General features: G+C 43.0%; 2 protein-coding genes across 3 annotated transcripts in view; both read left to right on the top strand.

The window, feature by feature from the left end:
* Positions 1–13,063, top strand: part of LOC126718858 (expansin-A1-like) — a 44,164-nt gene that overhangs the window by 17,967 nt on the left and 13,134 nt on the right. The gene's annotated exons all lie outside the window — the stretch shown is intronic.
* LOC126718857 (zinc finger BED domain-containing protein RICESLEEPER 2-like) lies at positions 4,311–8,647 on the top strand. Of its 2 annotated transcripts, XM_050421216.1 has the most exons (4): positions 4,311–5,072; positions 5,817–7,953; positions 8,056–8,152; positions 8,266–8,647. In XM_050421216.1, exons 2-3 carry the CDS (start codon positions 5,820–5,822, stop codon positions 8,139–8,141), a joined length of 2,220 nt encoding a protein of 739 aa, XP_050277173.1. In that variant the 5' UTR covers positions 4,311–5,072; positions 5,817–5,819; the 3' UTR covers positions 8,142–8,152; positions 8,266–8,647. The 2 variants fall into 2 exon arrangements, with proteins under 2 accessions (XP_050277173.1, XP_050277174.1); XM_050421217.1 differs by lacking the exon at positions 4,311–5,072 and having other exon boundaries at positions 5,093–7,953.

Raw genomic sequence — 13,063 nt, 5'->3', positions numbered from 1 at the left:
CTAGCCAAGGGTTCGTCTTTCTTGGCCCTCATCTTGGCGTACATATCCTTATTGAACTTGGTCGTCATCTCTTAAAAAAAAAAAAAAAGACTAAGAAATCCAAAGTACGCAAGTGAAGGTCAGTACTAACGAGGTAGACACTTACTCTTCTTCTCCTCGATGCTAATGCTGCGCAAAACGTAGGGAGATGGATCCGGGCCTAAGCAGTAGAAAGCAAGTGTTCGTGGGTCAAGGAGATCGTCCCAACTCTTAATCGACTTAGCGTATTCGATTGCCTTCTGAACACGACCCTGGTATTTGCTCTTCAACTTGGGGCATTTTTTAACTGCAAAAGAAAGTGAACAAGTGGTTAGTGACGACCAAACATGCAAGACAAAAATAAAACAGACGAGAAGAAACATAGACGCACCTAAATTTGGGGTTCCCCACCGACGAAGTAACCTTGGGATATCACCCCAAGCCTCGCTAGAAGGGGTCTCAAAGTCATCCCTGGACACGAAAATGAAACGTGACTTCCAGTACCTGAATGACGAGGCTAGACCCTTAATGATTCTAGTCCTCCTCGTCCAAGGGACTAGTTCATAGTACCCATACTCTTTTGATTCCTTTAAACGGTAGATATGGACGAGCTCACTCACTTTGATCATATCCTCGTTGGCAGCCAGCCAAATCTCCATACAATTAATGACTATCCTCCAGGAGTTAGGCATGAGTTGCTCGGGGGCAATGCCAAAATGATCCAAGAGCTCCATCACCAAAGGATGGACAGGTAGCCTAAGTCCAGAAGTGAAAGCAGCCTCGTAGAAGCACACTTCACTTGGAAAGAAGTAGCAGGCCCGATCCTCAGGACTAGGCCGACGAACACGGACCCGCGCAGGAAACTGGAACCTGTCCTTAAACCTAGCCACTGTGTCAACGTCCAGCCCACACTCCTCGTTGAGAGCGTAAAAAGCCCTAACCTGACGAGGGGTGGAAACAGTTGTATCACCCTCGACCGGGCCGCCGCTAGACGACAACCCAGTGTCTAATTCACTAGATCTCACCTCAGACATCCTCCTCGTCTCTCTCTCAAACCAAGCCAATGACCGACCTAAAATTGGAGATAGCTCCCCTAAAACCACACTCAACCTACTACCTTCAAAAAGATAGTCCCCAATCAAAGGAAAAAAGTCCCCGGAAACACCTGTTAAGCCTGTTGAACCTGCTGGAGTCGTAGCTTCATTTCCTGGTTTTGTTTGGTGAGTTCTTCAATGGTGGCTGCAAGGGCTTGAACTTGTTGGGCCAAGGCTACTGAATCTGGGTTGGATTCCATCTGGATGTAGAGAGTTAATGGAAACTGCGTTTTCAAATATGAGTCTGAAAATTTCGTTCCCCACAGACGGCGCCAAACTGATGAAGCACAAGCTCATCAGTAAGAGTGGTCAGATGGAATCCCTTGTGATGTGTGAGGGTATGCTCGATGAGGGTCACCGGTGTGGTGCCTGCCACAACGACTCCGATGCCAAAGTTAGAATAATGATTAAACAAGATAAAGAATCAGAATGTGCTCTCAAAGTGTCAGTGTATGTGTGTACCTTCTGTTGACTGTATGAGGGCTTTATACCTGCGGCCTTAGGGGCTAGCCGTTGTGGTTGTTAATGCTTTCTCAAGTAACGCCTCAGGTCCAATAATGGGACTTTTAAGAGGTTCCCAACGGTCTGCCTGGTTGATTTCGTAACTGTCCAGGTCATTGATTGACTGCATTGAATGACTCTCCTACCTTCGTCAGTGATGACTGCTTTCCTCGTTGTTTCGGATGACTTCGTCAAGGATGCTTCATTCGTCATTAATGTTATCTTCGTTTGTGGGATGTAATCTCGTCATTCCCATCAGTTGCCCTCCAGGTTCTGGGGTTGTCTGTGACGTGTCATGACGATCATGGAAGATGAAAAGTTTTCTTGTGACTCTTGGGGTTTTGTTCTGCATTTAATGCTTAGTGGCGGCGCTACACGCGACGTGGCCACGTGGCGCGTGCTGATCCGTGGAATTAATGGTATGACCCTTGGGTTTCCCGCTGGTTTTTCAATCGTTTTTTGGCCTAAGTTTAAAACTTCTCCTCTTTTAATTTTCTTTTACTTTTCAGAGAGCAAAACAGAAAAAGTACCCCAGTGATACTCTGAGCGTTTTTTCTTGAGACTTCCTTCTTCTTCAAATCATCTGTGTTGTGCTTTTGGTGTTCCGCCATTGGAGGTATGTTTCTCCTTACTGGTCTTTCCTTTATTTTTCCTTTTTTCTTTACTGCAGTGTAGTTTTTGATTCTCTGTTTCCTTTTCTTTCTCTTCTTTTGTTGGTCTTTGATTTTCTGGGGATTTAGCTTGTATCGTTTTTCTCTACCCTCCGATTTCTAGATTTCCATGGTTGATAGTTTGGAGGTTAGGATAGCTTGCCTGTCGATCTCATTTCTTTTTGCGCGTCTAGGAGGGTCTTTGGGTACTTACCCGTTTTTAGAAAATTTTGTGTTCGAGGGCAATTGTCTGAGCGTGGTTTTGGGCGACTTGTTGCCTTTGCTCCGTCAATCGCTTAATTGGTTCGAGAGTTTAGCAAGGAGAGAGTTGATGTTTGAGGTTAGGTCTAGTGATCTCGAGACTGGGTTGTCGTCTAGTGGCGACCCAGCGGAAGGGGATACAGCCGTCTCTGGTCCTCGGGAGGTTAGGGCTTTTTACGCCCTCAGGGAGGTGTGTGGTTTGGACGCCGAAACTGTAAATAGGTTCAAGGATAGGTTCCAATTTCCGGCTAGGGTTCGTGTCCGTCTACCTAGGGACGAAGATAGAGCCTGCCACTTTTTTCCAAGTGAAGTATGCTTTTACGAGTCAACCTTCTCCTGCGAGCTTAGATTCCCCGTCCACCCGTTCCGGATGGAATTTTTGGCTCACTTTGGTATTGCTCCCGGGCAGCTCATGCCTAACTCGTGGAGGATTGTGATCAACTGTATGCAAATATGGTTGGCCTCCAATGGGGATATGATCAGGATGGGTGAGCTCACCTATCTATACCGTTTGAAAGAGTCCAAGGAGTGGGGGTATTATGAGTTAGTCCCTTGGGAGAGAAAGACAAGGATTGTCAAGGGCTTACCCTCGTCCTTCAGGTATTGGAAGTCGCGCTTTTTCTTTGTGTCTGGGGACGACTTCGAGACTCAATCCAGCAGTGATTGGGGTGATATCCCGAGGTTGCTCCGTCGGTGGGGAACCTCGACCTTAGGTGCGTCAGTATTTCTCCCCGTCGTTTTAATTTTGCCACTTTTGAGGCTTTAGTATTGCTAACTCCTTTGTTTCTTGTTTGGTACAGTTAAGAGATGGCCTAAACTTAAGAGCCGGCACAAGGAACGCATCGAAACTGCGATCGGGTACGCTGAGACGATTGAGAACTGGGATGACCTGGTTGACCCCCGGACCCTCGCTTTCTACAACCTCGGTCTTGACCCGTCTCCTTACGTTCTTCGTCAAGTCGGTATTGAGGGCAAAAAAAGTAAGTATTATCCTCGTCAGTGCTGATTCTTCTTATGTATACTTAGGAATTCCTGATAAACGTTTTCTTCTTGCAGAGATGACGACAAAATTTAACAAAGACATGTACTTGAAAATGAGATCCAAAAAGGATGAACCGCTGTCCAACCTGGGGAAGAAAACTGTGCGTGTGACCGGGAAGGGCCCCGCTCCCATTCCCCTTAGTACCATTAATCCCATAGCTTCTGAGACGACGAGGACGGCCTCTCCAACCACGTCAATAGAGGAGATCCCTACTCCTGGCTCTAAAAGGCTGCGCGTGACTGGCAAAGAGAAGGAGAAGGAGAAGGCTGATACTCGTTCGTCCACAAAATGGGATGACGAAAGGTTGGCCATGGACAGGGCTCACGAGGTTGTCACTCCAGCGGATTTGAGGGCTCTTTCCGACATGTCTTTGAACGAGGTCGCCTCTTATCATGTTCACAAGCTCGTCCAGGTATGGTGTTCTCCAGGTGTTGGAAGTAGGGCTGTCCAGCGGTTCTTTGACCCGCCCAAACCGACCGGGTCCGACCGACCCGCATCCCAACGGGTGAACCCGATAGCTGTAGTGAGTCGGATTCGGGTGTGTTTCTTTCAAAACCCGAATAATCGGGTCGGGTAGCGGTTTAAGGAAGAAAAAACCCGCATTACCCGACCCGACCGATATTTAAAAAAAAAAAAAAAAAAAAGATAATTCAGCACTCAGTTCAGTTTACCCGTGAAGACTGAGTTGCTGTACAGGACTGAAATGAGGAGACAGAGACTGATTGGACTTAAAGCACTCAGTTTTTTTTTGTTGTTTTACACGCTAAGTTCAAATCAGCCTACTTGCACCTAAGATTTTTACACACCAAGAAATCATGGCCGTCCGATTTGAACGTGATCAACGGTTAAAGGAGCACTCAGTTTTTTTTTGTTTTACACGCTAAGTTCAAACTTCAAATCAGCCTACTTGCTCAGTTGCTCCTAATATTTTTACACACAAAGAAATCATGGCCGTTGATTTGAGCGTGATCAACGGTCTTGATCCTTCTGAAAGACCAACAAAATCATTCCAACTTCCAAGTTCCCAACGCAAAAGAAAATCCCACAAATCTCTCTTCAGAAAATCCCACAAATCTCTCTTCATCTTCACTCTCAGAGGTGCAGAACGGCTAACCCTCACCTCACCTCAAATCATAGCCAAAAATTTCCACTTCCCCAAGCCATGGCCGGTTACCCTCTCTCAGCCTCAAGAGACCCTCAACCCTCATCTCTTTCTCTTTTAAATAGATCTGATTTTTCTCTCTGTTCCACTTTTCTCTGCTCTCTAGTCTCAAGGGCTGATTCAAAATCCCTCTTTTATTTTGGAACCCTTGACTTCAATCCAACTCTCCAAGTCTCCAACGGACCAAACACCAAACCTTGCTGCCTTGCTGGTTCATCTTCACACGTATCCTGCGCTGAGCAGAGGATCGGAGTGTTGTCGCTGGTCTGTCGCACCAAGGGCACCGTCCGCCGCCTCTCAGCCTTCAAGCACGGCGACGGCGGTTTTGCTTTCCTCGTCAACAGGTTCGTGTCACTCAAACAAATCTGTTCTTTCTCTTTTTTATTAGTTATTTAGATTCTTCAGTTCTGATTGTTTTTTAAAGCTTTTAAGATTATTTGATTGCCTTATTGTATAAAGAATGGTGAGGATTTAACGAATAATACAGACACCAAACAAAGTTTGTAACTTTTTGAAGTAAAAAAATATTTGAGGTGACGGATTGTGATTAGTGCTCAAGCACCTCCTTTCCATCCATGTAAGAACACTGTGATGTTGAGGAAGTTTGTTCAAAAACCATTGGCTATGTGTAACTAAGCAAAGTAAAAAAAAAAAAAAAGAGAGAGAGAACTAAAGACAATGAGAGTCTCAGATCACTTCAACTGAAGTTGTGTCTATGATCTGGTTTTATAAAAAAAAAAAAAAAAAAGATTTGGGAAAATGTATTGGGCCTCTGTGTTTTGAACAAGGACAATTTCTTTCACATGCTTATAGTTATATCAGTTCTTAGTTTTGTCTTGACTCTTAAACAATGCAAACTTGCAATTTAAATGAAATCATGAAGTGCCATGTAATTTACCTTGATACAGAACACTGAGTGTTAAATGAAATCAGTACTAGTGAAGTAAATTCTTATGCATAATGATATTTCTTATTTTACAAAGCTCCAATGTATGTGATTTTGCCCTTTAAGAGGTCAACTACAATGATCTCTCTTAGTATTAGTTTTTTTATGGTTGTTTGTTTATGCTTAAATTTGATGTCTTTAGGTCATGGAACCCTCTACTGATGCCCCCCCTTCCCAAACAACACCCGCTGCCCAAGCTGGACCTGCTGTCCAAGCTGAACCTGTTCCCACTCCAACAAATGCTGAGGCACTTCCACCTAGACCTAGTGATAAAACCAAAGTGAGTGAGATAGCTGCTGATTGTGGTAATAATAGGAAAAAGTCTAGTGCCTGGGATCATTTTGAAAAAATAAAAATGAGTGAGGGTCAATTTAAGGCTGTTTGCCATTATTGCCAAAAAACTTACCGTGCTAATAGTAAGGGTCATGGTACTACTAATTTATTGAATCATACACCAAACTGTGTTAAGAACCCTAATAGAGCTTCACTTAAAGGGCAACAAACCTTAGCATTTGAACCCAAAATGAATGGGGAGGAAGGGTTTAAGCTTGTACCAACAGCCTTTACTGTTGAGGCTTCTAGGAAGGCACTCGCAGAAATGATTATAATAGACGAGTTGCCTTTTAGGTTTGTTGAAGGGTATGGGTTTCAAAAATATTCAACAACCTTACAACCTAAGTTGCAAATCAGGGATATCCCATCTCGTCAAACTGTGGCTAGAGATGTGATTAGCATTTATGGTGTTGAGAGAGAGAAACTAAGGGAAGCCTTGAAAGGTCGTAGGGTGTGCCTTACTACGGACACATGGACTAGTATTCAAAATCTGAATTATATGTCCCTCACAGGTCATTTTATTGATGATGATTGGAACTTACATAAAAGAATTTTGAATTTTTGTCAAGTGGAAGACCATAGGGGGGAGACTATAGGTAGAAAGATTGAGATGTGTCTCCGTGAGTGGGGTGTTGATGGCATATTCACCTTGACAGTGGATAATGCTTCCTCTAATGGTGCTACCATTAAATTTTTACAAACAGTAACTAAAGATTGGAAGGGGACTATTTTAGAACATGAGTTCTTGCACATGAGGTGTTGTGCACATATCTTAAATCTGATTGTGGGAGATGGTATGAAAGAAATTGATCCGTCCATTGCTAGGGTGCGTGAGGCAGTGAGGTATGTGAAGTCCTCACCAAATAGAAATCAAACTTTTAGGAGTATTATGGAGAGATTAGGTATTGAATCCAAATGTTTACTAAGTCTTGATGTACCAACTAGGTGGAACTCTACCTATCTCATGTTAGATACTGCTGAAAAATTTGAGAAAGTGTTCCTAAGAATGGACTTTGAGGATGATAGCTATTCTTCATACTTTTTGAACAAGGAAAATAGTGGTGGTTTGGGATCTCCTTGTGGGGTTGATTTTCAAAATTGTAGGACATTTGTGGGTTTCTTGAAACTTTTTTACAATGCAACTAAAAAGTTCTCCGGTTCTTTGTATGTGACTTCAAATACTTTCTTTGATGAGATGTTTGTGATTCAAGAAAATATTGCTCATTTAATTAAATCTCAAAATCATCTCTTGAAAAACATGGCAACTAAAATGGAAGCTAAGTTTGAAAAGTACTGGGGGAAAGGGGATAAAATTAATAAGCTTTTGTATGTGGCTGTGGTGCTGGATCCAAGGAAGAAAATGAGGTTTTTGAAGTTTTCTTTTTTTGAAATTTATGGGGATGAAGTGGCTAATGAGATGGTTGACTTGGTGGGGAGTTTTATGGCTAGGTTGTATGATGATTACTCTAGGGTTGATTCACCAAATGTGGTGCTACCAAGTGAGAATGAGAGGACACACATGGAAGGTGATACAGTTGGTTGTAGTGATCCGTATGCAATGGTTAATTCACGATATGAGCGGTTTTTAGAGGTTGAGAAGTCTATAGGGTGTAGCAATGAGATGGAAAAATATTTGGCTGAAAATTGTGAGAGTAGAAGGGATGTGAAATTTGAGATTTTGGGGTGGTGGAAAGCCAATTCGGATAGGTACCCAGTTCTGTCCAAAATGGCTAGGGATGTGCTGGCTGTACCTGTTTCTACGGTTGCTTCCGAATCGGCTTTTAGTACCGGAGGGCGCATACTTGATCCATTTCGAAGTTCACTCTCCCCTCTCATGGTTCAAAATCTTATTTGTGCTCAAAACTGGCTGCAAGCCCGTGTCCCAATTTCTTTTCGCAAGTCAAAGGATGAGATGGAGGCCTTGGAGGATGAATTTCATGAATTAGGTAATATGTTTAACTTCCAATCTTCTTGTTTACTAAGTGTTATTAAATGAGTCATATACTTGAGCAAAATTTAATCTATTGTCTCAATTTTTTCTTTTCTAGTTTTAAATCAAACAACAACAGCAGCAAATTCTAGTTCCTGTTCAAACAAAGGTGGTACTCGTACCACAGTCAATATTGATGAATGATCACTGATTGGGTATGTTTCTGCCTTTATAATTTTTGTTCATATTGGTGTCCCTTTTAGTTATTCTGTATTGGTTATTCTGTCTTTATATAGTATTGATAAATATTTTTCCCCTTGTATTGTAGGAGGATGGAAGGTCGCCTTTTGTATAGGAGGCAGTTTTTTTGGATATATTTTGAAGCTTTTTTGGACAGATGTGTAGCTTTTCTAATTATAATTATACATGAACTCTTGTCTTGCTTAGAGGAAGGAAAACTTAGCATCTGTGTAGGCTTTCCTCTCTATAAGTTATGGACATGTTAACTATAGAAAATAGAGTAGTTCTTTACTGCCTTAGGAAAGCTATTTTTTGGAAATACTTAATAGTATTTCATAGTTGTAACTTATTATATATACTGCTGGGAACTGCCTACTGATTTGGTAGTTTATTGCCTTGTGCAGTAACTGCCTTCTCTGCTGCCTCTATGGCTTTATATATCAAATTATGAAGATGATGTATTTTTAGTAGTGCTTGTAGCCTATGTGGTTCTGGAAATTTGTTTGATGTGTGGAATGGTTGGTAGGTACTAGGTATGTTTTCACCTTGACAGATTGATGAATGTGGAAACAAAATGGTACTGCCTAGGCCTTAAGGCTTAGGCAGTTTGGAAAATATTTGTTATAAATTTATAATGTGTGGATGATGAAAAGGTGGTAACAAAAATGGTAATTGTGTTTTATTGATGAATGTGGAAACAAAATGGTACTGCCCAGGCCTCAAGGCTTAGGCAATTTGGAAAATATTTGTTATAATGTGTGGAATGTGGATGATGAACAGGTGGTAACAAAATGATAATTGTGTATTTGTGTTTTTATCTATTTGATTAATGCTTAGGTTTTACATTCTATTGATATTTAACATGTATCCAGATTTTACTTTGACTTCATACTCAATGAAGGCCCATTTTACATACTTTGAATTCATACTTTCAAATTTGAATTGATAATGTATTGGTATTTTACATTCTGGGAAGTATGAATTTGGAGTTTTGGACAAATTATAGGAGAGTTGAAGGCCCATTTTAAAAGAAATTTAGTAAAAAACAGGCCCAATCTGATATGTTAAGATTCAAAAACTCTTAATTCGTAGAAAAGTCCAATAATTTCGGCCAAAAGGCCCAAAAAAATTAATTTCAATAAAATTTACAGAAAAGGCCCAATAAGAGGTCCAACCCGTTCAAACCGATGATCCGACCCGTTCAAACCGATGATCAGACCCGGCGGGTTTAACCCATATTACAGATGATTGCGGGTCCGTTTTTCAGTGACCCGACCCAATCGGGTCGAGTGCGGGTTGGGCCCAAACCCGGGCTGACTCGACCCGTGGACAGCCCTAGTTGGAAGAGAGCCTCTATATTACCACCGAATACCTCACTCAAGAGGCCAAGGTGGCATCTCTAACAACCCGGATGGAGGCTTTGGAGAAAGAGAACTCTGACCTGAAGAAGAACTTGATTGCCTCTATGGACGAGACAACCTCATTGAAGGAGAAGGTCAAGGTACTGGATGACGACCTCAGGGTTGAGCGCAAGTTGACTCAAGAGAAGGATGAGCAGCTTCTTTCAGCCAAAGAGAAACTCGTAACCATTGCTGCCAGATCCGTGGAGGCTTTCCAGACCACTGACGAGTACAATACTGTACTCTTCAGTTGGTATTTTAAAGGTTTCGAGCTTCTCAGGAGGTATCTGGTCAAGCATCCTTCTGGGGTCAACATGGAGAGCCTGGATCTGGAGGAGGTGGATAAGGAGATGGCTCTGGACGAAGCTGCTCAATCTTCTGCCCCTGATGGTGATGCTCCTGAGCCCGCTACTGACGCACCTGCCGGTGAAGATGTTGCTACTGATGCCTGACTTCAACACTTAGAAAAAAAAATTTCTTTTGTTTTATTTTTGGTGGATGCCCGTCCTGTTTTGGGCCTTTTTCTTTTTTGTAAATCTAATTCCAGAACAATCAATTTTATTTTGAAAACAATGTTAGTTGCCCAGTGGTTATGGGTTTAAATGAAGCATACTTACTTTTCAGCAGATGTTTTGGTTGATTTATACTCGTCCACATTTTTGTACCTTGCGATCTGTTTATTCGTCAACAATCTGTTAACTGATTGTTTTGACGATCTTGAACGCATTCTGAGTGTTGTTTTGATTTGATGTATGGTTCTTCCCTTTTTCCCTTTCTCTTTGTGTGAACCCGTCAAACGGGCTCTTGTCACTTGCACTTGCTAGGGGGTTGTACCTGTGGTGACTTATGTCTGTCAAAGCGGAATCTTGTCACTTAGTCGTTTTATCGCTTTTCTAGCTTTTGTATCCGCTACAATGGTCGTCAGTAACTTACATCCGTCAAAACGGAATCTTGTTACTTTAGTTTTTTATACCCGTGGGGTTATCGTCAGTAACTTACATTCGTCAAGGCGGAATCTTGTTACTTTAGTTTTTAATACCCTTCAGAGTGGTCATCAGTAACTTACATCCGTCAAGGCGGAATCTTGTTACTTAGTGATTTACACCTGTTACGGTGGTCGTCAGTAACTTACATCCGTCCAGGCGGAATCTTGTTACTTAGTGATTCATGGGCTTTATGATTGACTAGAATTGCCTGCACAAAGACATTAGAGGAATAATTCTTTCATTAATTTCAAGAACGAATGCATTCGTCTATTACATTTATTCGTGGTACTTCTTTAAATGCTCAATGTTCCATGGTCGAGGGAGCCTTTGTCCGTCCATGGTTTCCAGGTGGTAACTTCCTTGTCTTGAGTAGTGAATGACGCGGTAAGGCCCTTCCCATGTAGGACCCAGTTTTCCTTAAGTAGGGTCTTTAGTTGCTGTAGTGGTCTTGCGCAGGATGAGGTCTCCTATGTCCAATCGCCTGATTTTAACCCTCTTGTTGTAGTACTTGGCCATCTTTTTCTGATACTTTGTCATCTTGCTAGATGCGTTATCTCTTACTTCGTCCAGACAGTCCAGGTTGAGTCGCAGTTCATCATCATTGAGTCCTTTGCTGAAAGTTTCTCGTCTAATGCTTGTTACCCTAACTTCTATTGGGATTACTGCTTCTGTGCCATAGGTAAGCCTGAAGGGTGTCTCTCTTGTCGGAGTTCTGGCTGTGGTTCTGTAAGCCCACAAGACACTAGGTAGTTCTTCTGGCCAAGCACCTTTCGCCTCATCCAGCCTGGTTTTGATAATCTTGAGTAGCGTCATGTTCGTCACTTTCGTCTGTCTGTTTGCCTGGGAATGCCCCGGGGATGAGAACTGATTCTTGATTCCAAGGTTTGAACAGAATTCTCTGAAGCCTTGGCTGTCGAACTACCTCCCATTATCAGATATGATCATCAAGGGAATCCCGAACCTGCAGATTATGTTCTTCCACACAAAGTTCCGAATTCGAGCCTCAGTAATCGTTGCAAGAGCCTCTGCTTCAACCCACTTAGTGAAATAATCAATAGCAACAAGCAGGAATTTTACCTGGCCTTTACCTTGGGGTAACGGGCCAACGATGTCCACTCCCCATTGTGCGAACGGCCATGGAGAAGCTATAGTTGTCAGTCTCTCTACTGGAAGCCGTTGCACATTCCCGTATCGCTGGCACTTGTCGCACCTCTTGACGATCTCAGCTGCATCTACCTGCATGGTTGGCCAAAAGTATCCTGTTCGAATTACCTTGTTTACCTGGGATCTGGGGCCAGCGTGGTCGCCGTAAATTCCTCCATGGATTTCTTCTAGGATGTATCTGGCTTCTTCTTCGTCGACACACTTCAAGTAAGGCATAGAGAAGCCTCTCTTGTATAAGGCGTCATTAAGAATCGTGAACCTAGCTGCCCTCTTCTTGATCTTTTTAGCTTCCTCCGTGCTCAGAGGGAGGTGCCCATCCTGGAGGTAGGATATTATGGGCGTCATCTAGCTGTCTGTGCCCTGGATGGTGAATGTTGCAATTTCTTCAATGCTGGGGTGTTTTTGGACCTCCATTGCCAGATCTGTGCCAATTTTCCCTTCTTCTGATGAAGCTAGTTTTGAGACTTTGTCAGCCCCTATGTTCTAACTCCTTGGGATCTGCATGAACTCCACTACATCGAACTCCTGAGTCAGATGTTTCGTCAGCTTGAGGTATCTCTGCATCCTTTCTTTCTTTGCTTCGTATTCTCCCCTAATCTGTCCGACTACTAGCTTTAAGTCACTTTGAATCAACAAGTTTTTAGCACCAAGTGCCCTTCCAAGCCTCAATCCCGTCAATATCCCCTCGTATTCAGCTTCGTTGTTGGTGGCCGGGAATCTTAGTTGGACCCCGTATTTCAGCACTTCTCCGTCGGGGGTGGTTATGATGACCCCTACTCCCCCCTTCCTCTGAGCTGACGAACCATCAGTTTGTATTGTCCATCTGTCTACCTCGTTGGTAATCCTGTCTTCGTCTGGAAGAGTGAACTCTGCGATGAAGTCCGCCAATGCTTGCGCCTTGATCGCCGTTCTGGGATGGTACTCAATGTCAAACTGACTAAGTTCAATTGCCTACTGGACCATTCTTCCTGTAGCTTCGGGCTTGTTCATTGATTTCTTGATTGGTTGGTCCGTCATTACGAGAATGGGATTTGCCTGGAAGTATTGCCTTAGTTTGCGCGAAGCCACTATCAGCGCAAACGCGATCTTCTCGATCTTTGGGTACTTGGACTCAGCTCCTTGGAAGGCTTGGCTGACATAGAAAATCGATAGCTGTTTCTTGCCCTCTTCTCTAATCAGGGCTGCACTTACTGCCGAGGCTGAGACTGCCAGGTATAAGTATAGGTTTTCCCCTTCCTGGGATGGGCTTAGAAGGGGTGGGCTGCTCAGATAATGCTTTAGTTCCTGGAACGCAGCTTCGCATTCGTCGGTCCAGACAAAGGCCTGCTTCAAAGTC

This window comes from Quercus robur, chromosome 3 (assembly GCF_932294415.1).
Source record: "Quercus robur chromosome 3, dhQueRobu3.1, whole genome shotgun sequence".
NCBI classification, from domain to species: domain Eukaryota; kingdom Viridiplantae; phylum Streptophyta; class Magnoliopsida; order Fagales; family Fagaceae; genus Quercus; species Quercus robur.
The sequence above is the reverse complement of the archived record's forward strand: the minus strand, read 5'-3'. Positions and strand labels throughout refer to the sequence as shown.

Excerpts from the sequence above, each read along its gene's own strand:
- LOC126718857 (XM_050421216.1), top strand. The coding sequence starts at position 5,820 with ATGGAACCCTCTACTGATGCCCCCCCTTCCCAAACAACACCCGCTGCC. Across the intron at positions 7,954-8,055 it reads GGATGAATTTCATGAATTAG|TTTTAAATCAAACAACAACA; the intron begins GTAATATGTTTA and ends TTTCTTTTCTAG.